General features: G+C 40.1%; 1 protein-coding gene across 17 annotated transcripts in view; it reads right to left on the bottom strand.

Annotated features, from left to right (window-relative positions):
* The window catches only part of GPHN (gephyrin), a 375,414-nt gene that overhangs the window by 9,206 nt on the left and 338,423 nt on the right, over positions 1–27,785 (bottom strand). For all 17 annotated transcript variants that reach the window (XM_044436487.1, XM_044436489.1, XM_044436472.1 and 14 more), the window contains 6 exons: positions 25,941–26,094; positions 23,828–23,949; positions 6,603–6,690; positions 4,196–4,269; positions 1,988–2,052; positions 1,571–1,674 (listed from right to left, as the gene is read on the bottom strand). In XM_044436487.1, the coding sequence (XP_044292422.1) occupies positions 1,571–1,674; positions 1,988–2,052; positions 4,196–4,269; positions 6,603–6,690; positions 23,828–23,949; positions 25,941–26,094 (607 nt within the window). The remainder of the gene's footprint in view (positions 1–1,570; positions 1,675–1,987; positions 2,053–4,195; positions 4,270–6,602; positions 6,691–23,827; positions 23,950–25,940; positions 26,095–27,785) is intronic.

Here is a 27,785-nt window from a genome sequence, read left to right as displayed (position 1 = left end):
TAGTCTATAGGAATTCTGCCTCCTTCTCTGGGATCTACTACAGACTACTAATCTGAAGTGTTCACATCTCGAGTTGGGTCAGCAGGAGACCGGGGATGCTGCTGCCACACTGCCTACCCTACAGTCCATCAGTGTCCCCACGGGGTGGCCTTGGATGTAATGCTGTGGTCCCCCAGTCTGCTGATTCATGCCGATGGCACTTTGACTGGGTTGGCTCAGGCATTCAGGGCTACCAAGATCACCACAGGACTGCCCTAAAATGTCATTGGCTCAACACACGTAGCAGGGTCCATGCTTTTGGCCAGGTATGAGGATAATGTTCCAAAGGTGGGAGACTTTGACTTTTTTTCTTTGCCAGGGTCAGATCACGACCTGCTGAGATTTAGACTGACAGCCAGGGTGGGCAGTCTATTAAAATGATCTGGCCCCACGGGTGGTGCCCCCAGCAGTTTCTCATATTCTCAAATATTTCCATGGTTCCAAAAAGCATGGGAACCCTGTGAGTCAGACCCTCCTCTCCCTGTTCCTATAGTCAAGCTTGGTGTTGCACAAGAAGCACATTTGTCTTGGGCAGGCTTGGGTGAGGCTGACTTCTTCCTGTTCAAGCCAAGTCAGCATGCTCTTCTGTTTAAGGCCAGAGATGACATAACTTTCCACATTAATCAGCCGGGCTAGTATGTGGTTCCTCACTTCTTTGTCATAGAAGAGTAACCATCGCGCACACTGTTCATATATCTCTTAAGTGCCATGTACATACACTATCCTATTTTAAGGACTGTACTTCCCATCGCCAAACCACAAATCTTGTGCTAACCTTCCTTACTGCAGGTGAGTACAACTCATGACTCGCAGACTACTGGTGTTGTCCATTGGTGGCCTGCAAGCCATGTTGTGTGTCCTGCTCAAGAACTCTTGCTGAAGCAAAAAATGCTCCAGCAAAAGTCAACACTGCAGCGTGAATGGTGGCAAGCAGTCGTGGGGTGGAGGCTAGCTGCCCTCCCCATGATCATGAAGTAGCTTGAGCCACAGCTAATAGTTGGTTTGGAGTCTCTGGGGTGCAGGGGAAGCAGCGTCTTCCTTTTCCCAGCAGCCCCAGTGCAGCCCCAGTTGCTTCTTTACAGTTGTTAACAGCAGTGGTAGAGCAATGACTGAATCGGAAACACCGAGGTGTGATGAAGGCTGCCACCCGCTTGCTCCTGCAGTGATCCTGGTCCAGTGATCCCTGAAGTGTACGCTGAGTGGCTGTGAGTATATGGGTTTCAGCTAGCAGCGAGAGGGGCCAAGAAGACTGCATGCCCAGTTTAATGAATTAATTGTAATTAGAGTCCTCCTGGCCTCAAGATAAAGCTTCAGCATCTAACGTAAATACAAGAATAGCAGATAGTTCAGTGGGAGTATGTTAGCACAACAGGTATAGCACATTGTCTGGATGCCTTATTTACACGCTCTTTTCATTATTACAGTCCAATCCCTGGAACTGATGAGGCTTCCAATGTTATTTTGCCAATACTGTGACACTAATATAACTACATTGAGCACCTCAACAACTCTTCCTGTTTTAAACTCTTACCCTGGCTTTTATAATAGTAGGACGAGGGTCCAGGATTCCCTGCATCTTCCTTAGTGCTGGGACAACAAAGAGATTGCAGGTAACAACAGCTGACACAGGATTTCCTGAAGATAAACAAGAAAATAAACAACAACAAAAGCCAGTTGACGGGTAAGTAATTTGGAGTGATGAAGAAGTATCATATTGCTGTATCATACTGCAAGATTCCATATCTATGAGAGGTGTAGGGGAACTATTTCATCTACATGTATTTTTGCATATACAAGACAAAAGAGTGCATAGCACGCAAGAAGGGAATTACCAAGATATATGCATTTAGGGTCCCTTAAATACTGGATCTGGTAGAGATTCCAATTTGTTTTGTATTTTATGTGCACTAGTGAAGGTCAATTATATTTATTCTTTAACAAATCTTACCTGGGAGTGCAAAAATTATTTTTCTTACACCATCAATATCCAAAGTTGCAAAGGTTGTTGGCAACCTAGAAAAATAAATCAATTGTTAAAACAACAAAACAAACTTTTGATTTAAAAGTGAAGCCTCATGTAATCATTTCATTTTGACTTATAATCAGAAAGGTGTTTGCTGTCTCAGTTCTTGCCACCGCCCCCCCCCCCAGCCCCCTTGAGAGCACTGGAGACTAATTCTCCTCACACAAGTGTGAGAAACTGAACAAGGAAATAGTGTATCCTAGTCCCTTCCTCCTCCTGACGAGAGCCCCACATCTCCAGGTAGGGCAGGAAAAGCCCCTTCCTGAAATGCATGGGGAACTGCTGCCAGCCCGTGTTGATGACACTTGACCAGACAGCCCAACGGCCTGGTTTTGTATATGGCTGCTCTCTATCTTCCTAGGCAAGCCCAGGTCAGGGTTCCAGTATTTTCATAGGTCATTAGTGGACAAAATGCAGCTCTTGCTTCTCTCCAGACACCCTGGAGCAGATACATAATCCTCCCTCCAAATGTTTGCATGCATCATGCACTCTAACCTATTCATGTGATTTGAATTTGACATACATGCATATCTGAAAGAACATATTTATACCTTCAATTATATTTAAAAATACTTATACATCTGAGAGAGAAGACTGTATCACTCATCAAAATGAGATGTTAAAGAGGACCTGTGGCTGCCAGGAAAAGAACAAGCTGCATATCATCCTTTTTTGTCCCTTGTAATGCTGAGCAAAACAGCACTCAAGTTGTAGTGGGGACATTTTGTGAGTTCCTCTGCCCTCTCAAGAAGCAGCCGATCCTGTACTGCACAGCATGGAAACTTTTGATGTACTCACCCCATGTTACATGTTTATTTTACTTGATGATATGGGAGGGAAAAAGGACACATCGACTTTTGACATTTGAGTGGTAATAGGCCATTCCTTGATACCAGGTCCGTATACTAGGTCAGACTGTTGAACTGTTCAACCCAGTAATGTTTGCTCCAGTTGCCAATGCTTTCTGAAATGTCAGGCACAGATCTTTCACCTCACCTACCAGTGGATCCTTTCAGCAGAACAGAAAAGGGCTGCTGGGGGCAAGTGTCTGGGAGAAAGACATGACCTTTCCCCCTTTTCCTTCCTGAATTTCCTCCTTTCCCTCAAATACAACTTGGCCTGAATATGGCCAGAAGGTTCCTGCCTCAAGCTGGTTGTCCTTGAACAGGAGACTTCTGTCTTCAAAAAAAATATTAAGTAAGTGAGGAAGTATCTGAAGGCTGGCTCATAACTTACAACAGCAATGTGTTTGCTACCAAACCCTCCTTTTCGTGGAGATTCATGTTACAGTTCTCATGTATGCTGCCAAGAACTACATGGTAATGGTATGCAAGTGAGAATGTATTTGCATGCATTATGATTCAGATGCAGAGGCCAATGACATGGAAACTGGATTTTAAGCACAGAAGCAATGAATCGGGTCATACTCTAAACAATTTTGCTTAGGGTTGGAGGGAAAGTTTAGATGACTGATCTCCTCAGTTTCTTTTTGCTGACTCTAATTCTTTCCTCCAACACCAGGGATTAAAACCAACTTAAGGCAGCCGAAATCTTTGCTTACTAGCATGTCTGATTCTTGTTCATTATTTCTCGGCTATAATTGCCTGTCACATGTATACACAAGCCACTTCTGTGGTTCAGCAGAAATGTCAGGGAATTGTAATTTTTACAGCTCTGAGGTTTGCTCCATTACAAACTTACTTTCATTTAACAATACTTTACTGTCATGAAAGTGTGGAGAATTTCACTTAGAGGTCCCTAATCTTCCTTCCAAAACTAAATTTCCTAGAAATCCCTGAGAAGAGAGTATGAGTGTTTTGTCAGTTAACTTTGATGTGTATATGCCATTGTGGCTTCCTTCTTGTTTCCTGTGTCCTTCCAAAGGTTCCTCCTTTGCTACTTTCAGTCTTTTCAAATGCAGGCTATGTGTGTGCATGTGTGAGTGTTAACAAACTTGCTTTATGGTCTTATCTGTTCAGCAGTTGTTGTCCAATAATTTAGTAATAAAACCAACCAGAAATGTAGAAGGAGATACATTTTCATACTCCATATCTAGACATACATTTTCCCATGGAGTGTGTGAGAAACATGAATTAAAATCATTCCAATATTACAGTATTAATGTCTACTTACCCTGGTTTCATAAAAACCCTGCCAAAGTGAATTTGAGCATGAAGATCAATATCCAGCACCTGTTTAAGATAGTCCTGTTGTAAGAACAAAGAAAAAGGGGATTTAAAAGCTGTTAATTAAAACACGTAGGATGAAGCCTTCTCCAATCCCTTGAGTGTTAAGATAGTTATTTGTAAGATTTGCAGCCCTCTTTTCTACCAAATAGTGAAGGTGTTTACCAGAAATACAATACAAATGCATTAAATGTACATTCCTATGCATGTTTAGATGGAAAAAAGGTCCTACACTTCCTAGTGTGCCCCATAGCTGGCTGAGGCATACCAGGGATTGTGGGACTTTTCCTCCCTCTGAACATGCATAGAATGGCACACCAAAATACAATACAGCAGCAATAAATTACGAAGGGCACTACCAACTTGTTAATACTCAACCCTGAATGGCTACTTGTCACTTGTGCTTCTAAGGAACTGTGTGCCAACTGCTTCAGGATGGCATAGCTGGCATCCCTAAGGACTCAGTCCTATGAATGTTTAGACATAAAACCAGTCTACAACATGGCTTGCTGGGGCATGTTGGAGATGGAGGCCTTTTTTTTTGTCTAATCATGCACAGGATTGCACCCTAAATCTCATTAACTAGATTTGCTGTACAAATTGTTCCACCAACTAAGAACTGCCAGATACCAGACGAGAATCGTGCTATCAGGCCTGTGTCTAGGCTAGGTACACTGTGAATCGCCTGTTCCTGAGATGTCAGGTTATCCAGAGATAAAAGTGGGATGCAGCTTCATAAGCATATTGTACCTCCTACACACCTCTCTTTGAAGCATTACAATATCTTATCTGCACCTAATGGAAGTGATGTAAACTTTGCAGTGGAGAAGAGAACCCTATTGTTCTTCATCCCTATTTAGGAAAACAAAAAACAAAACAAGCCTTGCTTTTCAGAGGCATAAAATATCTGAAGCTTAAGCTGGACAGAACTTCTAATGCTACCTTTTCCTCTATTTAACTGTTTCAGAACTGTATTCGGTAGTCAGTTGCCATTTGAAGGGTGTTATCCAACAACCAAAATAAACAACCCCCCCCCAAAACAAGTCCCTGAATCCTGCAAGTTATTTTTCTTTTTCAGTTTAGAAGCTTGTCAAGCAGAGGCACTGCTAGGTTTGTGCCCTGCCACTCATTTTTCCTTTAGTCTTTTGTTGGGTGGCTGTCTGCCCCACTTTTTTCTTTTTTACTTGGTATGTGTGGTGCTTCTCTGTTCTCAGAGACAAGGGCTCTGCCAGCCAGTCAGAGGAAGACATCAAAGCAAAGGGTTGGAAAGAAGCACTGGAAAGCAAAATGCAGTGCGGGGTGATTTCAAAGCTGCAAGTGTGGGTCGTTTAAATGTAAAGCCATCTTGGCAAGAGTGAAGGTGAACTCAGCCAATCAGAAACTACCCTTGGGGACATGGGACCAGCTGGACTTGCTAGCATTCTTGCTTCAGGGAAGGGAAATGATTTAAAAGGAAAGTGGTGCATAGCTGCAGTCTTGGCTCCTGGCATGGACTACCTCTCTGGCAAAGTTTGGGGGTCCTCAGGGCTACAGAGCCTCACACCTCTGCTTTGTGATCTGTGGCTAACAGCACCACTGCTTTCAAGGGGTCCCCCCAGGGCAGCTCTAACACAAGAATGGGGGGGTGCTCTGCACAGAAGAAGTGAAAGAGATTATAAAACTGCCAATCTAAATGTTTGTTCTCATATAGAAGAACCAAATGCCACATAAAACAAACTGCAACAGCCATGCGCAAAACAGAAAGGTTTGACAGTGGGGACAGATATGGGACAAGTGGGTCCCTGCATCCATAGTGCGCATGATGTCCAGATGCTCAGTCATTCTGCAGCTGCGCAGAAGCAACTGAGGCCTTCCCTGGTTGGCTGGGACAGTATCTGTTCCTGTGAGCAAAGGTGACAGGAGGTGAGTGGGTGGGCAGGGTGGCGGGAAGGGAGGCTTCCAAGCCCCATTGCACTTCTGATGATGCCAGTGGGATTGGGCCTGGGCCTAGTGGCCTCTGAGCTTCTCTTGGCTGCCTCATGGAGGTGGAGAGGATCCATTCCATCTTCTCTTGGCAGCAGGGTGTTGAAGAGGATCCAATCCACTTAGGAAAAAGCTCAAGGGCTTTAAGGCTCTGCTGCCCTTCTGATGACAAAATCAGCAGGCTTTTTAAAGTTTTTCTGACCCATTTTAGAGTACAAACTCCTATATTTAAAAGCAAACACACACCTGAACTCACTCAAATTCAGTGGAAAGTTCCAGATATGAGCCACATCAACTGTGCTATCACTAGCCCTGATCACTCCCCAATGTGTTTTGTGTTACACCATTGTTTGCTTTGCTTTATGCAATCAAATATCATCCTTTTCACATACCTTCTCCCCCATGGACACACCCCCTGACGTGATGATGACATCAGCACGACTGATTCCTTCATTCAAGGCATTAAGTAAATCATCTGGACTGCAGGATAATAAACAGATAAATGGTAATTAATTTGTATAATCTATAAACATAAAAGGAACAGAACGCCAGATAAAACTTATCATATATGTAACAAGGACAGATCAAGGAGCACTACCAAACTACATACCTGCTCCTTCAAAAGAAGTGGAGCAGCATTCAGAATAGGTCCAAAGAGCAATTCCTAAGCCTGGGAAGCTACTCACAGGACCTGTCTTTCCAGGGTTCAGTTTAATAGCTGTCAAACTCATACTGCAGCTCTCCTTGGTGGACAGATAGAGAAGGCAGGCTGGTTCCCCTTGCAAGCCTTGGACTGGTAAGTACTTGCAAGATTAGGAGAAGTGCAATCATGCAGACAAGCTGGGAGCCATAGGATGTTCTATAAAAGGCTTCCCAGTGGTGCTAAGCTTTGCTATAATAAAGTAAGTGTGGTGGTTACAGAATTCTGTACCATTTGCGTCTTGACTCTTGCTGACTTTGCTCCACCTCTAGTGCTGCTATGCCTGCCCAGTATCTGACGCTTGCTTGTTCCTGACTCAGCCTTTGCCTGCCAGTAATGGAATGAGGTTAGATTTTAGATTTCAAAATGGGGAGAATGTAAATGAGTAAGTTCCATCTTAGTAGCATAATGAGTGAATCAGCCCTAAGGCTGTGATTATATATATTTATACATGTTAATTGCAGCTATTCCAAGAGGTAGAGCAGAAGTGCAGAACCAGTTGTGGAATGGTGGGGAGGATGTACGATACCCCCACCCACTCCTCTGCAAGCTAAATGACATCAGGTAGCCATGGCCACATCCTACTACTGGGTCCAGGCTTTTCTGGTTAGGGAGTCCCATGTGCAGCAAAACTGAGCCAGCTATTGGAGGAGGGGGATTAGGCTTGCTCTACCCTGACTGGTAATATCAGTGAAGTCTTTCTTACGCTAGCTCAGTTCTGCCTCTACTGAAGTTAGCAGCAGGGTTGTGCAACTGGGACACGTTTGCAAGGGGATCCCTGATATTATCTCTGATGTAACAGCATGTAATGCCTTTTGAGGGAATTCTTCCAGGTAGTAATGAACAAACCCTAACCCTGGAGGCTCTTAGAGGCTCCAGGGGCCAGCTTAGGGTGCCTGGTGGGTTGGATTGGCCTGAGGACTGAAGTGTGTGCCTTTTAACAATGAAATAATTACTTGTAGATAAACCTGTTACTTGTTTTCTGTCCCTCTGCAGAATATGTGAACCTTCCCCTACGTTCAGGAAAGTCCTCAACTTTCTGAAAGACTGTTTTGCAGAAGATGATACAAATTTCTGATGCTCTGGAGGACAATACTAGAACCAAAGGGTGGAAATCAATTTTAGCTAAACAACAGAAGAAACATTATCATTATACTCCATTTGGGCTTCCACCATCTTTTTCCAACGGCTCAAGAGAGAAAGCAGTGCGTGCTACTGATACATCAAGTCCGGGACTTGAATATTTCAGGACCATGGACAGCAGCCCTAGAGCTGGAGTACTGATAAATTACTTCAACACCGACTGGGATTTATGGTAGGCAAGGAGAGTCCTTTTGGAAGCTCTACCCCCTCAGATGTATTTGGCTGTCAAAAGGCCAGCAGCCTTTTTCTGTAGCCACTGACTTCTCCTGAGCAGTGAAGGTTGGAATAATCAGTTGGGGATTGCTCCACAGGGTGTCCTTCTTCACTAGAAGAGTCCGAGGTCCACTCCTCTGAGTTAGAGAGCTGTGGCACCTTCTGGGGGTTGTGTGGATGAGAGCCAAGGCAGTAGGTGTCAATTTGGAAGGACCACAGACTGGGTCTGGCATTTCCTTAGAGGGTTAGGAATGACTCTTGGTCTGGGGCCATGACAATAACCTCCAACAACTGTCAGTTTCCACAGAGTAACATTTGCGATTGTTTAGCAGCACATAATGCAATTCTTGTGACAAATAAAAAGAGCAGCAGATTGCTAATACTGAATTCCATATTTTACGGCTCACTTCTTGTTTAGTTAAGGTAGTGTCGAGAACATCTGCTTTGTAAGGGAAATCTGTTGTAAGGAACTGTGAACGTTGCTAATTAAATATAGAAACAAGTTTTCCCTGGATAATTAGGAATCCCCACTTTCAGCATATTTGTACAAGGAACCAGGCATTGGTTTATATAGCTTTCTGATACTGAACTTCCTGTGCTGTTTCCAGTCAGAGTTACCTCTGAAACCACTGTAATCTGTTACCCCTAACCATCAACAAAACACACTTGATTACCCCACTCTCATACCTTAAGTTGTAAATAGGATTATCAAATTTTAGATTGTGAATTATCCTTATAATTAGCAGCATTTATACAAGCAGCATGCATTCAACTAAACATTAAAGCTTCAAAATGATATCACAATTAGTATGAGATCCTAATGTCCTCAACTTTTTGAAGGGCTTTTTTGCAGAAGATGACACAAACCTGTTCTCTGATGCTCTGAAGGGCAATACCAGAACCAATGGGTGCGAATCAAGTTTGGCTAAACATCAGAAGACCTTTGTTCAACTGCTGAACAAGTCTTACCATTAGCAATCTACCTTATGGGGTAGCACAGAAGGCACTCCTCTGCTGGAGGTATTTAAGCAGAGGATGCAAGGTCATCTGTCAGGGTCTTGCATTGTAGACTGCACTGAGCAGAATGTTGGACTAGATGACCTTCACATTCCTTCCAATGTTATGCATCTATGAAATGCTACTCAATTCCTTTGGATTAAAAATAGTCTTGTAAGACTTTCCTTCTTGAAATATTACTCCTTTCTTACCTATGATTTTTAAAAATAGCTGTTAAGACTAACAAGATTAGCAGACTGATTACTGCTTACATAAGTTGCTTTAAAATAACTCAGAGTAAATGCTTAATACTAGGAATGTGTTCTGTAAAACCACATCAGTAATGCATAACATTTTGGCTGCATGCATTATTTTATTATAGCCTAGTTACACTGAAGTGGAAAATTTGTTTTGAGCTGTATCTCTTCTGCAGGTGGTGGGGCTTCATAAAATTAAATGCTCCTCCATAGCAAATATTTCCCTCCATACAGTCTGGCAAAAATATTTTAGTCTGGTCTTCTCTCAGACATAGCAATTTTCTGTGTGGAGGCATTTTTACAATATGAACCTTTCAATCATGAGTCCCTACCTGCAGTCTGAAGTGATAGGTCTAGAACAATACAATTACAATGAAGAACGACAAAAATCATTATCCAATAACCCAACAAGCTTATAAAGGGACTATTTTAACTGAAATTCCAGTAGAGCTTTATTTGACCTTCACTTTAATACATCTCTCTGCTAGAGTCTCATTTTTGCTGATGCAATTTCTTAATCCCTTATGAAAAATTTTCTGTAATTTGTTCATTAAAATTGGCAACCATCTCTGTTAACCCTCTTATTATCACTTTGAAATACACAGTTAATATGATGTGGAAATTAAACAATGTAGTAATGACAGGATTGAGCACCGGGGACTGAATTATCACAGTTTTCTTCCATCTCAATTCTCTAAAGATCATAACAGAAAATGATCTGCTATCCTGGATCAGTCCTACACTGTCCATTTCTTCACTTGGGCATTTTACCCAGTTGATTCTCTCAATTACTGCAAGTTGCTTCTATCATATTAATGTCTAAAAAGTGGGTATTTCTTACTATCAGCTAAAATGCTTTCAATGAAAGTTTCAGCTGTCAAAAGAAGAGTTTGAAAATTGTGCCTCAAACCTGGAAGAGATGATCTCCACAATTAGTTATCTTACACTCCTAACAATGGGTAATGGCTCAGTACGCGTAGGCCCTGTGCAGAAAACAACACTGTGAAAGTCCTTAATCTCACAATAGTCTTCCTGTGGTGCATAAACAAGAGAAGCAAAGCACACCAGGTACGTATAGAAACTAACTCACTTTATCAGACACTAAGATCTCAAGACATGCTCGGTTTCTTGAACTGTAGAAGGAAAATAACTCTTATTTCAAAACCAGAAGCTACCACTATATATAAAAGCACTTCCAACAAAGTAAGCTGTACTCAGTCCTGACCCTCACACAAAAAGCAACCAGCCAATGTAGTGTTGAGTCAAAGCTAGCATGCTGGGCTATCTACAACTGGGATAACATCTAGCAGAGCCTACTGCTTTTATTACTTTACTGTTAAATGTGCAGTGCCAATGAAGGTATGCAATGAGTTGAGAGACATCTTTGCATGAAATGGAGTCCCACATTTCAAGCTGGAACTCCACATAAGAGTTGGGACATTATTGCAGCCTTACATACTTGGGTAGCTGCAGGGACCAATTTGCCACATTGGGACAAAAACAACCAACCAAATTGAAAATGGCCATATAACTATGTCCAGCCATTTTTCCCCAAGGCCTTTTTCTCTATCGATTATCCATTTGACTGATTTATAGAAATATTGAAGTAACTATAGAACTATTCATTCAGTAAGATTATTTTCTAAATGGCAAATAATTTTACTTGCATTCTGGAGAAAACCAATACCTTTGTTTTCTTATAATTAATGGCTAATTGGTTTTCTTTGCAATACTCAGAAAAGCCAGCCAGTGTCCACTTCAGCTCAATCCAAGTTTGAGAGCAGAATTTTATTATCTGCATAAATTATGCCTTTAAATAATGTGCAGGATGACAGTCAATTCACCTGAAAGCCTGAGGTATGTCTGCAAGATAAAAATGAAATGTCAGAGAAAGGACACAACTTTATCTAATCTTTCTCATAGAAGGAAAATATGAAAGGTGGGTGACTTTTCCACAATGCATTTGGCCAGTGATATTGGAATACACATTCTTATCAAGTATAGTAACTGGGGTTCAAATTGCAAATGCTTTAGTTTACAGGATCTGATGGGAAATTCAGTAAAATGGTGACCTTGGATCTATAAATGCCACAAACAGCCTTATTTTTGAAAGGAACATGCCTCTACTAAGTGGGTTAGACTGAGACACTGGCTCACAGTGGAAGCGCCTGTTCTAAAGTTAATCTTACTCCTCAATAACACTTGAACCATTTCTTCAGTCTTGAACAAATACTCAACATACACTTTCCCTATAATAAATAACAGTGGTGTAATTGTTCCCTTCAGCGTCGTCTCCTATTTTGTAAATCAGAAGAATTATAACTTTACTCCAAGGATCCTGACAGGGATATTTTCAAGGGAAGAATTTTACCGCAGTTATTGAGGCATGAGAAAAGGTTGGTCAGCAGGACAGCACCCTTGAGTGCTTTTTGCCAAGAGTTCATCTGGGTCGAGCACCTAAATGCAATATGTGGGGAAAACAGCTTTGACAGATAACAGAACCAAAAATTAGAAAAGATTATCTTGGTAGATGAAAGTTAAATTTCAGACTCAGAAATCATGGATGTGGTTAACAAGGAAAGATGTGCATTTATCTTTTCTGGAGACATCTCCTAACATGGAAAGACTGGGGGCAAGAGATGCATTACTGGATTGGAACTGGAAGTTGGAACTCTTTCTCTAGCCTCAGAGGAAGAGATTGAGCAAATCAAAATAAGAGTTGAGATAATTTACTGTTTCCATATTTTAAAATATATCGTCATTCAATTTCATTTTAAGCATTGCTTTCTGTTCACCTCTGGGGATGTATGGTACTGGGAATTCTGTTCTTTTTAAACCTAGCAGAATTCTTCGGTATTTCTGTTCTGGTAAGCAGTGGTAGGCCATAGTACCCATTTTTTAGGGTGGGGTGCCATCACTGGTGCAAACTGTAATTTGTGCAATTTGAGCAGGATCATAAAATCTGTGCAAATATTCTATTACTGATGAACTTGTACAAGTGTGCAATATTGCCTGTCTGCAATGTAACTCCATAATGGCATATTCCACTCCTGGAAATTGCCTCATCACTTTCATTCTTTCCATACATTACTTCATTTAGCCCAGCAGAGCCATTTTTAGTACTTGTTAAAGAATTTTTTGATTTTATCCTCTGTTTTGGCATTTCTTGATTTTATCCTCTGTTTTGGTATTTCTAAAGTAGCTATGCCACATAGCAGACAGGCAGACTTGCAATCATGTACACTTACAGAGCACCAATGAAAATTTAAAAATACACAATTTGTACAAATTCCACCTCCTCAAATTTCCACAATTAAAAAAGCTTATGGATTGGTTCAACATGCTACAGAGCAAACTGATGGTGGTGGGGGCAGAGCAAAATCCTCAGAGCCAAACTGGAACAATCTATTAATCTACTAATCTAAACAAAATTCTCAAAATTCATATTCATCTCTGACATTTTTTCAGATACACGTAGTTCAAGTGTTTAATGTTAACCATCTTCCAAAATAATGTAATACATTGAATGCAGTTTTACCATTTAAAGATGTCCAGTTTAGCAGCAAGAAAAATTTAGAGTTCTGACTACATTAAATCATGTCCTCAGAAACTATTAAAGAGCCTGGAGGAGACAGAGGCATCTTGTCCTTGACAGGGGTGTTGTACTGAATACTGTATTTACAAATGTTAGGTATCTAGAGAGAGACGTTCACAGTAAAAATCAATGAACTAAAGGAGGACTTTATATATTCTACTGCTAGAATGTCCCAGTCTTAGTGCAACAGCAGATTCTTGTGACAATATTGATAGAAGGGGTGTGCATGTGGAGAAGTTCAAAGTAGAACTGGGCATTCTAGTCAACAAGGGGCTGCTGCAGAAGAAAATGACATCATGACATGTTGACATCATGACATGTGTTGACTAAACACATTAGGGGAAGAGAACTCAACTCAGGGCTACCATTTTTAGCAGCAGTTGTCCAATGCTGAAGGTAACAGCCAATTCCACTCCCACTATCTCAACCGAGCTTTTAATGGCATAAATATGCTAAGATATTGTTAAACACAATTTTGAAGACAGAGCAATTGGGAATGCCCAACCCTAGAAGCACATGTACTTGAGAGTGGAAAAATAAAAACACTTCTTGATTGTCTTTTTAAGGAAGATTACTAAAAAGCCCTTTCTGTGATGAATTATTTCACCCTACATATTTGAGAGTTCTTGGTGATAGGCTGGGATCCAAAGAGCTGCATTTCATATTCAAATCAAAATATTTCACATGCCTTTTTATTTTCTCTTTTCTGATTTTACTTCAGTTACTATCATACCAACAATTATAATGCTACAAGCAGTGCACACATAATAGCACAGATACAAAACTGCATTTCTGTGCATTGGAGAGCTCACTCGTAATACTCCATGAGACTGCCCACAGTGTGCTGAAATCTGTCATGTTCACAACATTGTGAGCATCTGAAATGGCTTCTCCTGTGTAACGGTAAAGCTGTATCTTAGAGTGGTGAGTTTGTTCCATTGGGTGTCCCCATTGTACACAGGAAGAACTGTTAAGCCCATTCCAATGCAGTGAACCATTGCACAGATTTCCCATGTCCCCACTATAAAACTTAATGACTGCTTCTGATTGTAGACGGAGCATAAAGTACAGCAACACTACTAACATTGTCAGAAGTGTCACAATTCCAACCCTTCTCATTATGAAAACTGAGAAGTTACATGGAAAAATATGAGTTGATGGTTATGAAAAACAGCAGCTTATAATTAGGTGAAGTCTTGTATCATGGACCAGGTACTTTCATCCTTAAAAGATCCCTACTTCTCTTCATCAAAAGAAGGCAAAGTTAATAGTTCAGGAAGGATTTGGTTAACAGAAAGGCGTCATGAAGCTTTTACCTGCCCAGGACCCAGTTTTCCAGGAAGACTCTAAAGGCCTGCTTGCCAGAATCCAGAAGAGGTGGCAGTGTGGTTCTTGTACACTTGATTACTCCAGATGTGAAAAGTCTATCACAGCTCCAGATATGAAAAGTCTAGCACAGACAATCCTATACAACTGCAGCCTGAGACTGCTAAAAGAGGCAAGGCTCCTTCAAGAGACAAAGCCTCACTCACTGTGGAACTTGGGTGAAGCAGCCTAAAGCAAGCCAGACCCCCACTTAAATCAGTCTCAATCTGCTTCTTGCTGGAGCAACATACAGATCAGCTTGTGTGGTTTTCCAAGGTACTGTTCTGAGAATTCTGCTCAGAATGTAACAAGTGCCCAGCAATATGAAGTTATCATTACGGCAGACACCGAAGAGAACATCTCAGTTTGAGATAAAGTTAAAAATAAGGTGGTTTGTCAAAAAGAAAAGAAAATACTGTGGACTCAGAAGAGTCCTTGGCACGTGCACAAGAGGAGAAAACTTCCCATGAGAACCAGAGAATTGATGAAGGTGTATTTCTGGTGCCAGCAGAACAAGCTTTACTCCCCAGCTGCACAGTCGATGGGAATGAAAGTACAGGAGATAAGGAAATTCAGGGAGATGTCAAAACAGAAGAGCATACAGAGACCAATTTGAAGGTTGTTGAGGAAGCAATTGTACCAGGTGATATGGGGGATGGGAATTTAGGAGATAATGTAGATGAAACGGTTGAAGATGCTCGTTCCCACAGACGCATGTGCAGATTGGGACAATTAGAATCAAGATTGATTGAGGGACGCAGGAGAGGGGTCATATTGCCCCGCCTCTAGAAGGACGGCCAAGAAGAATACAAAAACACCATGTAAGTTGAACTTAGTTAAAATGAGAGGACACCTTCCTAGCTTACATGACTGTAATTGTGTAGAATAAAGACTTTTGTAGTGTCAACTGGAGTGATTGCTTTCATTGGGTATGAGTGCCAGCCTCATGGCAATCTGTTAGTGTATGATGGGGTTGACCTGGCATGCATAGCTAAGATATGGTCAGATAAAGCCCAGATTTTTAACACTTTCTATGGCACTGGACCTAATAGGAAGGTTAGTAGAGGAGTGTTCAGTCATTCACAAAAATTATATCATTCTTGCCAGAAAAACAATCTCGTCTAGGAGCTTTATGGGCTTCATTCTCTAAGTCTGAAGACAGTGAGCAAACTGCAACTGATGAACACAACTGTTGCCTTTTCTACTTGGGTGGTAGAATTGTGCTCATCTTCCCAGGATTGTACCGAACAAGGAAGCTAATATTATTCCTCATACATTTGTGCAAAATTAGGGGAACAGTCCCTAGAGACCATACACTTAGTGAAGTAATCAGGGTCTTGATCACTCTTGATTTGCTTGAAACCATCCCTTAAGATGTCCCTGAGAACTGTTTTGGATTCAGGACCATCATGACAAAGAGTTTTCTACCTTACAGCTAGACCCATTGGTTAGGTTGCCTATATATCCCACCCATCAACTTCCCTTACCCACCCACCCCCCACACACACCATCAACCTTCTCACCTATTTCTTCAGCTGTCAAAAGCAAATCCCCATACCTGCTGGTCCTAAGCTCTTAAGTGGCAGGTATTCCAGATATAGTCTACCTCTGTTTCAATCAATCTTGTTTCCCTTTCTCTTCATTGATTTCTTCAATGTCTATTGATACTATGAGCTGAATTTCCTTCCCTCATACTTCATCTATGCAAAGAGTTCTGTTTTTCCATATTCATTAGACCCCTTAATTTTTAAAGACTTTTAATTTACAGAGAAAAGTAGTTTGTTTCAACACTGTGACTATCTTGTTGGGTTACTGAAATGGTTAAACTTGGTTATGCCCTGGCTCTGATACTGGTATCATGGTTGGTACAAGCTCATTTTATCCGGACTGTCATCAACTCAATTACTTTTTCAAGATCTACACAAGGTTGCTGTTTGGCTACAGCCTACATTACTGCCTCATATGAGGAAGAATATTTCTTTTGGATGGGCAGGCTTTGATTTGACGTGACTTGCCCTCCTGTTCCCTTTCTGCTTTGGCAAGACAGCTGGCTAATCACCCATATGTGTGATGCACAGAGACCATTAAAGGAGGAGAACAGGCTGTTTTTCTGTAACTGCAGTTCTTCAAGTGATCATCCATGCAGTCACACAACCCACCTTTCTACTTTGCTTGGGCTATCCCTCTCAATTTCCGGGTGTTGCTGCAGCACTCTCAGAAGTAATGAGGGGAAAAGCATAAGCATCGCCCTCTAGGCATATGGACAGGTTAGACTGAGTTCCCCACTTAAAAGCCTCAGTGGTGCAAATTTCTTGTAGAGGTGCTGAACAGGGACAAAGCCCATATTTGTGACAGCACAGATAGCCAGAAATACAGTTAGAGACCTCTCTTTCACCAGCTAGAGCAATTCTTGAAAAGGGATTATTTGGCAGCAGTTGTCCGTGCTGTGGTAACTTTCTGATTGACTGTGAAGATGGTCTGAAAGCTATAGCTGGTGCAGAATACTGCTGCCTATGTGTGTACAGAGCCAATGAGATGTCAGCAAATCACACCACTTTTGAACTCTCTGCACTGGCTACCAGCAAAGTACTAGCCCCAATTCATGATGTTAATATGTAGAGACCAGTAAGCAGCTGTGGAACCAATTATCTGAAGGACCACTTCTTTAATTGTAAAACAGGCTGGAATTTAAGATTGACCAGGAAGGCTTATTTGTGACACTTTTGAATAATAGGACCACAAGGCTATTGGATATAGCAGAAGCTCTTTGGTGGTAGCACTTTGGTGATGGAACTCTCTTCAAGCAGTGATTCACCTGTTTTCCACACCGATTTAAAATTTAAAGGGGCACTTTGACAAAAATATGCATCTGAGCAAGCTTTTGGATTTATAGGAAAAGTGCTTTATTTTTAATTGATTACATTGATGGCTTTCTTGTATTTTATTATATATTTGTGATTTTATTATGATTTCAATAATAAATAATATGGTGTACTTTATATATGTTGTCAGTAAACCTAGTTTCTTTGTGAACAAGGATAGGATATAAATCATTTAAATAAAAATTAATCAATAAGGAAAGGCCAGTATGTAGCTACAGTGATCCAACAACCTGAACACATAATGTAGCAAGCTGGTCGGTTTTATATTCAGCTGCTGAAGAAGAAAGAAGCTGAAATATCTGGTTTTCAAGTCTCACTTGTTCTCGTTTTCTATTTCCTCCAATAGATATATAGATATAGCTATATTAAGTGATGAACTGCATCTTAGGATCCTGAACAAACTTTTTTGAAGTGTTATCTGATGCTTTAAAATCATAAAATGCATTAGAATAAGATGGTTTGAATATATCAAAATATTAGACATCTTTATAGCAAAATTTGTGCATGTTTCCACAAAAGTTAAAAGGGAGTGCAATACAAGATATGCTGTGGAGCCAATGTACAATCCAGAGCCCTACTGGCTCTGCCATCTTCCTCGGCAGAGTTCTTTTTGCTAATGGGAGGCTACCTAACATAACCCTTTCTAGTCAGTGGCTATAGAGATTAACAGTTACTATGTTCACTACTACTTAATCTCAAGTTAGTCATTTTAGGACTGTAAACTGATAGTCCAATCTATACATTTCTATTCAAAAGTAAGCACCAGTGATTTCAATGGGATTTACTCCCAGGAAAAAGTACCAATGCTTGCAGTCTTAGAGACATTAAGTGGGACAATGCTCATGGGTATAATTCTTAGTACCTATTCAGCACATCTGGAAATAAAGACGATTTTGGAGAAATGAACCATGTGGATGTTAATCGTCTTGTATATTTAACTTAAGCGACAATAATCTGATTTCAGAAAAAAACATTTGATCTTAGCTAAACAAGACAGTGAGCAAATATTTCATAAAACAATTATAAGATTCACTGGTGCATTCTGTTTGCATGATCTAATTCACATCTAATTCATCTCTACCTTTCTGAAAGTCAAGCATAACATTAAATAGATTAAAAAAACCACAACATGATGAATGGCAGTCCTTTACAAAAACAGAAGCTTTCTTGAAACAATTCAGGTATAGTAATAAAAAATTGGTATATTAACAATAGTAGCTTTAAAAACTATCTTCACTGAATGTTTAAGGTCTGAATGTTATACTGAAGATGCATAGTCAGTTCAGAAATAATTAATGTAAAAATACATATGACAAATCATCACTTTTCAATGAAGAAAAAAAAAACCTTGTCCCTTGAATTCGACTATACAAGTTAGATATGTTGCAAATCAAAATGGCATTTTACTTTCCGTGGGATATCAGCAGAGATTTCCCTCAAGGTGAGAAAACAGTTTCTTTTAAGAGCTAGGCTACATATGGGAACACATTTTTATATATAAGCAAGAAGTAAACAGCAAAAGTAATACAGTAATGGTAGATGACACTCAGCAGGAACAGATTTATGTTCAGGATTCAGTCAGTCAGCTAAAAATCTATTCCAGGAACACCCAGAAATACTCCTAAAAGTGGACATCTGATCTTAATTAAATTCTGCTGCAAAATGTATAAATTATATTTCTCTACATCCAAGCTTCAATTTATCTAAAGATATCAAATGCAAAAAAGTCCTAAAATATAACAAATGTGAATAAGAAAATGCAGGAACGGTGGTCTGATTATAATGTGATGATGTAATTTTGTAAATAAAAACATTAAAATTTTCTATTTACTAGATACCTTAAAATATTTTATATTTATATAAATGTAGCAAATAAATATGCCATCTTGATCTGCCTACAAATAAAAGACCTTGGGAACACCGTGGGGCCTGCCAGTGGAAAGAGATTCTTGAAAACAGTGGCACCCCCAAGTTATTACACCCTCTTCTCAAACCCACCAAGCCCACTCAGATGGTGCAAAGCAGACTGGAGTCCAGGAAGCTGAGCCGAGCAAATGCAATGGATTTCCACACCCAAAAATATTCCTCAAACTAATTCCTCTAGTATTATGGCAAGAAAAATGTCTCCTTCTCCATTTTCTGCACACCATACATAATTTCGAATGCATCTGTCATGCCTCCCCTTATTTCCCTATTTTCTAAGTTAAACAATTCCAACTGTTGTGCATAGGAGAACTGCTCCAACCCCCTTGATCATTTTAGTTGTCCTCTACACTTTTTCCAATTCTGCAATGCCCTTTTTCAGGTGTAACCAGAACTGAACACAATATTCTAAGTACAGTTGCACCATAGATTTGTGTAAGGGCAGTTTGATATTGGCAGTTTTATTTTCAATTTCTTTCCCAATTCAATTCCTTTCCTAGCATGCAGTTAGTCATTTTCATGACAGCCATGCACTAGGGCATACCTTTGTGGATGCTGCGTTGATGCTTTTTTTTTTTAAGCAGGGTTTGCTCCCCTATGTGCTTACTGACTCTATCATTAATAATGTTTTCAACCAATTTACCCAGAACTAACCAGCTGGTAACTTCCTGGATAACTTTTTAAAAATCTGAGTTACAGTGAACATTTTCTAGTTCTCTGGTACAGGGGCTCATCTTAGAGGCATGTTCTCCCTCAAGTTTCTTCCTTTATTTTAGGTTTCTCACTGCTTAATGTGTTTAATTGCAAAATACTCCATGTGCCATGTATAAACACATCTGACCAAATGCAAGATACTCCTATTAATTACAATAGATTTGAGTCCTCCAGAAGTTGGGACAATATCATACACCTGTCAGTGATAAGACAACAGTTTCATCATGTAAATTTTCTATCAACATCAATGTAGAAACTGAAAATCCACTTGCAACTGAAAATGTTACTGTGAAAGAGGATGGTTTACAACACTCCACAGAATTCCTTGTTCATTATCGAAATACCACTGTAAGATGGTATTTCCAATCCAATTTCTTTTTTGCAGTATATACTTGAAACTGAGCCCTGAACCCCTTGTGGGCAGCTGTGGATTAAATGGTGATTGTTCCTTTAATTTTTAGCTGTCCTGTCACTGACTCTTCCTGCATGCTGAAGTTCAGTCTCTATTCTGGTGATTCCAACATTTGGTTTCTATATAATGATAGTAGGATTCAGTGTTAATAAGCCACGAATTATCTTGAACTTCAACCAGATTTTCCACAACTGCTATTACCATGTTTCAATATTCTTGGGAAAACCTTGCCACTTGATGTTCACTTAATTAAGTTTCTTTTAACAGCTTTTTTGCTGTAAAACCAATTTTGCTTTCTTCTATTAAGGAAGTTCTCAGATAATTTCAAGTTCATAGCTGAGATCTGAGTGACAATTTTTGCAGCTTTTTTGGATTTTATGCACCAGCTCATTAATTTCCTTATTACCTCATTAAGTTTTTCATTCAAAAAAGGCGCCAATGGCTTTTAGTTTTGAAATCTCTGTAGAAATGCTTCAAAATATCCAGCAATTTTCTCACAAACACAATTTTTCATTTCATGAGTAGATTGAAATTGAAAGGGGATTGCCGTTTTCTACTCAACTTCCAGACTTACTGCGTGGAAGCTGTACTGCTACATATTTCTTTGGTTGCCATACTTTGAGACATATGGCTGGCAACAACTTGCTTTTCTTTCAGATGCCCATTGAAAAATGTTTTGTTCAAAGAAACTTTTGGTTAATTTAATTCATTTAATTTATAATTTTATATACTTAAAACTTACTGGTTGCATTTATCATGTGTGTATTTACATTTTATCATACGGTTTTATCTATTGTTTTATTGTTTGATCTATTTTATCTGCTTTAATTGTTTTATCTATTGTATGCTGTTTTCAGCATTTGTAAGCTGAAAACAGATAAAGCTGTAAGGAAATAAATAAATAAATCTAATTAGAGGACAATACTCACTGGAGTATAATGTTATGGAATAATAATAATGCGGCTATGGGAAATCAAATAATCCACAGTAATAATAAATAATAATCCACAATAATGCTATTGAAAGTCAAAGCTTAAGAAGAAGATTGACTATGAAATGTATTAATTTCATAAAGGAAGCCACAGCCTTGAGTGTACAAAAAGCTGAATGGGGCTGTCAAGGACAGGACATTTTGAAGGGCACTCATTCACAGTGTCACCATAAATTGGAGACAACTTAATGGCACATAACAACAAATGAACTTCTTGATATTGTCAAATACAGGCTATCCCTATCAAGACATGTACTATTCTCCAAACATTTTAGTGGAGCAAAGCCTCCACTAAATTGTGTGCTTCAGATATAGCAGTTTATGACACCTGCCTAGGTGGGGAATCTTTGAACAGATAGGACATGTTGCACAAATCCAAATGCAGATCCAATTTCACTGTATGCAATCCTGTTTTAAATGTATAACATGTATAACAAGAAGGCTGCATGCCAATCAAGTCCTTTTCATTCCCTTACTTACATGGGGTGGGGGTGGGGGTGGGGGGGAGGGAGGTGATTATGTGTGGCCCATCTATAGACACTGGTAGTAATTTTCTAAGTGATGAAGAAAATAAGCCTTCTCGAAAAGTCTGAATGAACCACAAAATCCACCTGATCCTTTGAAACACCTTATTCAGAACTTCTTTAAAACAGATAATCATTTGGCACTGCAGTTGTTTCAGAAAAAGGGCTTGTAAGTATTGTGTCAAGCCAAAAATTACAGTATATACTGCTTTTGTTTTTCTAAGATGGGCTATTTTGCTGACAAGATTCACTTGAATGTTGTTGCAAGAGATACATGACATCTTCTTCATCACTGTTTGCAAAGCCCACAGGGAATCTGCTGTCATAACATATTCTGCGATTACACAGGAAGCCATACTGGTTTGTGCGGCAGGTAGTTCTCTGTATGTTTGATCATCTTGAATATTTTTTCAGTGGTTCTCCCTTCCTCCCTGTTGCTTTTACACCTTGGCCTTGTACTCTGGCCTTGTAATGTGAAAGTATCACAACAGATTGTTGACTCAATTGAATTTTCAATTGAATTTTCTGATATATGGTCTTTGTGTTTGTGACTGTACAACTCTAATCCTATATTACTTAGTCCAAAGGTTTTGTAGCACACATTTACAATAACCTTCATTTTTGTCTTCAGCAGCTGGTGATAGCCATGATGCAAACTCAGCATGAAGTTTTTGCATGTTAAAAACTATCATCTCAAAATCAATCTTCAAAATGTTGTTCCAAATCCAGCCTCCAAGAGAAGGAGTTGCCTGTCACTGAGTTACTGTTAAGTTTGTGTCATTTGTTATGGGCAGAGACTTAGACCACTTATACTTCATGGACATCAAAGCCTTCCATCAGCTTCAGGCTAATACAACCAAGTGGCCTACAAGAAACATGATTAGGATACTGAAGTAATTGAAAAATATATTATTTTCTTGAACATCTTAGAAAATTGGGTTGATGGACTTTCTTTTGTAGATTATTATGTTTTCTCTTTTCAAAATGTAAAGTGAACTTTTAATATTTGCTCCAGGACAGAAATCCTGTAATTTTCTTTCACAGAAGTAGAGAGATGAGGTCTGTGCTAAAGTTAACAAAGTCATGAGTCTTAATGCCTCTTTTACAAAAACTTAAAACAAAACAATGTAATCCCCACCACCACCACACACTGACCAACATTTCCAAAGAGCTGTTTATAATGTCCAATTATAAACCAATCTCATTTTTACTGCTGAGAATACAGTTGTATTGCGGCAGGATTGGACTCTGCGTTGGCTAGAAGAAATAATGGCTGATCCCACCAAAACAGCCCTATTTTCAAATTAAATGAAGAATGCACAAATTGTCCAGTTGCAAGAAATTTATCAGCTTCTCCAAAATAAAATGTTATCATATGCCAGCTCATTTTATTCTGTTTTCCTGTTAACAACCAACAGCCAATAAACTTTTTCAAGATCACATAATTGTATTACAAAATATGTGAGCATCATTACATTATACTTGCCATACTACTGCTTCTCTACTCCAACAGATCATCCTATTGCAGTGTTATCTCAAAAAGTCTTTTACACAAATATATCCTAAGCACACAACTGATTTTCCCTGACTAATTTATATTTCCCCAACTTTTCAGAAATTGGCAGTCCTGTATGGTGTAGTGGCCCTACTTCTTTTGCCTTCAGCTTCACCTATCAATGGAATGGAAACCCTGAGAGCTTCTCCAAAATGGAATTTGGCCCTTGAGCATCCAGCATCCATGTGTTTCATGTTGAATATGCTGGTCAGAGAGAACATAAATTGCTACAGTCAATTTTTAATGTCTTCTCTGCTTAAAAAGACAAGATATGGCAATACTATCAGATATTTAAAATAGTAACAATATTATGATAAAATGAAGAATTATTAAAATGTGGTACATACTTATCTCCCACAATCCCCAAGTTGATTGTTGGGTACCCATGCTCTTGAATTGTTGCTAGAAGAGTTGAACGATTACTGTCTCTAATCTTTCCTGGTAACAGGTCATCTTCAGGATTTAATAGCTATAGGGGAAAAAAACATTTCTGAAGCTGGTTTGTTAAACTAAACAGATTTTATTGTAAACAAGGTCCCTCATTTCAGATAAAACAGGCCTAGATTCAGGGAAAGTGAATGTTGAAATCCCAGCCATATACAGAAATAAGACAAGAGGGGGACACTGTGAGAGCCCAAGACATGTTCAGGATTGTTCCAGCTTCTGCACACAGCACTAAATCATGGTTTAGTATGATATACAAGTTGGGACAAAAACTATTTAGGAATGTGAATTGGATGATGCACACTTACAAAAACATTAAGACTCCTGGGCATGAGAGCAATCTTTTGAGACTGTGAGCAAATTCTTGTTTATAACATCTGTGAACATCACCATTGCTGCCCTCTCAATAATTCTCTTTTCTTAAAGATTTACAAAAATCCAAGCCTGAGAATTCCCCAGAAAATAAAACAGGTAGAACAGTACAATTAAGATGCTGTTTGGGCTGGGTCTCAGCTTTTGGAAAGAAAATAAATTGGCAACTTCTTAAAAGTGAAAAGATGCTATTGAGGAAACCTGCGGGAAAACTGGGGAGAGGACTGTGGGAAGAAAAGAAAAACCTAAATGTTTTTGTTGTAAATATTTTGCATGTTTTGCACAAACACAACTTTCTAAGGTGTCTTTTCCAAATTATGCAATGCCTTACCCTTTCCCAGTGATTTTTCTACTCTTTCTCACTCATAATTTCAGTATCTATCAATCTTTTCCTTTCTAATCTGAACATCTGCTATGGTTCGTAGCAGCAACTTTGTGTCCAGAACAGGCACTAAAGGTGGAATGGATACTTCCTATACCTATGTGCCTTCCAAATCTGCTCTAGAGAGCTGGGGCCACTAGAAGGCAGATGTGAGGAGGATGCAGTAGGAAAAGAGCATAGGAAGTCCTGCTGAATAAGTGAAGGTCAGCTTGTATGACACTGCATTAACTTACACCACAATGTTCTATGAAGAAAATCTGTGTACTGTGTTCCAAATCTTTCAGGTCTTGCACTTGGGGTATAGGAATGGGTGTCGTAAGTACAGGTTAGGGGACAAGTGGCTGGAGAGCAGCACTTGTGAAAGGGATCTCAGGGTACTGGTTGACTGCAGACTAAACATGATTCAGCAGTGTTATGCGGTGGTCAAGAGGACAACCCTTGGTTGCATAGCCAGAAGCGTGGTTTCTAGATCGAGAGAGGTATCACTACCACTCTATACGATTCTGGTTCAGTTTTGGGCCCCTTGTTACAGGAAGGATATAGCCAGGTTAGAGTCAGTGCAGCGTAGGGCCACAAGGTTGGTGGCCGGTTTGCAGGGGATGCCGTATGAGGCGAGACTGAGGGAACTGGGTCTCTTCAGCCTGGAGAAGAGGAGACTCAAAGGGAATATGTTGGCGACATACAGGTATGTGAGGGGATGTCACATGGAGATGGGTAGAGACCTGTTCTCCCCTGCAGAGGAAGGCAGGACATGCTCCAATGGAGCAAAGCTCAGGGAACCAAGGTTCAACTTGGATGCCAGGAAGTACTTCCTGACAGTTAGGATCCCAAGGGTATGGAATGGGCTTCCAAGGGAGGTGGTTGAGGCAATATTGGTGAGGGTGCCCAAGGATAGGCTAGACATGCACATGGTAGGCATGTTGTGAGCAGAGCCAGCTGGACCAGGGGGTCAGACTAGATGGCCTGGGAGACACCTTCTGACTCTCTCTATTTCTGTTTCTATGTCACTTTCTCAGCCATTGATTGTTCTAACAGTTTACCTTATGATCAAGTGACTTTGCTTGTTTTAGTTTTAAACTTTTCAGTGACAATAATTACTTTTTAGTTGTGCAGTAAGGTACATGCATATAATACAAATACAGCACTTTTACAGTATCTTGTGAAAGTAGACATAAAAATACTGCTTTACCAAAACAGCCTTTAAAGAGTTGGTACAAATTGTAGCCAAGATACAACTATCATGGTTGCTGAAGATGACTTACTTCATTCCCTGTAGACATTACTGCAACCACTGGAAACTTGTTAACTTCAACTTCTGTTACTCCAACAGTTGCTAGAAGACCTATCTCTGATGGACCCATATGGGTTCCTTTGGCGAGCACACATTCACCTCTTTTAATATCATGGCCTATAGGTCTGAAAATACACCACAAACAAAAACAAAAACAACTGGACTCAAGTTAGCTGACAGATTACCAACAAGAAACCAATATCTATGTAAGCTCCTCCAATGGGAGGGGCAATTAATCCTTTTCTGATAAGCAAATATAAGTGCTATATTGGTAAGCTGGCACCATGCCAGTGCACTCAATTTATTATACTAAACATAATCAGGAAACAAAAATTGTTCCTTAGGACAAAGATGGCTACCAATGTCTGATTGGAAGAGTCTGTTCACTTGGTAGGGGTTTATTTTCATTTTATTAGTTTCATTTCACTTCAAGTTTTCTTCTGGAAGAGGCTTCCTAGGATTCCAACCTGTACTTTATTCTGAACCAACTGTGGGAATTGTGGGCCTCAGGAAAGTAAGGGCAGACAAAGGTTTTACACCTATAACTTCTCCTAGCCAGTCTCTATGAACTTGCCAGCAGTTCTTCCATTTTTGTTCCCTCCAAGGGTTCTGATCAGTGTTGTGACTGGCTAACCCTTTTTCCATAATATCCTGAGTCTCTCCTTGTCCAGTGAAGCTTATAATTACTTTGTCTTATAATTACCCTTTCCCACTCTTACCCATTCCACTTGTTTCTACTGAACCTTCATACTGGTGCTACTTCTTTAATCTCATGCTTCTGTTACGTTGCTTTCATCTGTTTCACTATATCCTTCACCTGCTTCTTCTCTGACTGTTCCCTCCAACTGTCTGTCCCATTCACCTATGTTCTTCTTCACTTACTTTTTCCATTAGCTTGTTAAATTGTTCTGCTCTGCCTTGAACACCCACCTAGCCTTGATTTGTGTCCCTTCCTCCCTGCATCACAACTTCCAGGTTGATTGGTCAGTTTCCGCAGAACGCTATCCTTGAAGCAAACAACTGTCAGAAACCACCATTGGTTCAGGAGTTTCATCAACCTGATTTGAGGAACCACGCAAATCCCATTTACATCTGACACCTGGATCAAATTTCAAAAGCTATTTATATTAGATTAGGATGGGCAAACTGTAGACCTCCTAATATTTTGACTGACAGCTCCCATCACCCCTAGCCAACATAGGCAATGGTGAAGAATTAGAGTAGTAGTAGGCCAGAATGTCCAGAGGGGTAGAAGTTGTCTATCCCTGTACTAGACGGGTATGTGAGAGAAATGTGTTTGGGGGAAGAAATCCATTGGATTCCCTGGGTTGTCTCCCTGGACTCTGGTCTGTTTTGCAGCAGTCCCAAGTCCAAGTTCCTGGCAAATGCACCCAGTATTCATGGGGCACTCAGCAGGAATTGAGGCCCACACGCTGTGCAAGTAGCACCCCTTTTCTGTGCCTGGGGCCACCACTGTTGCCTGCACTGAGCAGAGAAGAAGCTTAGTTGCCTGCCACAGCACCCCTTTTCTGTGCCTGGCACTGTCACTGCTAGTCATACTGGATGGGAAAGAAGGTAGGTCAGTAGGAGCAGTGCCTGGCATGGCCACTTGCAGTGCCCTTCTTCTGTGACCGTCTGCTGCTCTTTGGGCCAGTGCAGGTGATGAGAAAGGTTGCTGGTGGGTAAGCAGGAGTCAACAAGCTTTTGTGGACTTGTTCTTGGCTCAGCTTGCTTTGCAGGACTAGGCTGAGCATGAAAGCAAGTCCATGAATGTCAAGGGGATGAATTCTGAAAGTACTAGTCCCAACTGTACTAT

Source organism: Varanus komodoensis, unplaced genomic scaffold (assembly GCF_004798865.1).
Source record: "Varanus komodoensis strain SLA01 unplaced genomic scaffold, ASM479886v1 scaffold3, whole genome shotgun sequence".
NCBI lineage: Eukaryota > Metazoa > Chordata > Lepidosauria > Squamata > Varanidae > Varanus > Varanus komodoensis.
This window is presented reverse-complemented; position numbering and strand designations above follow the sequence as displayed.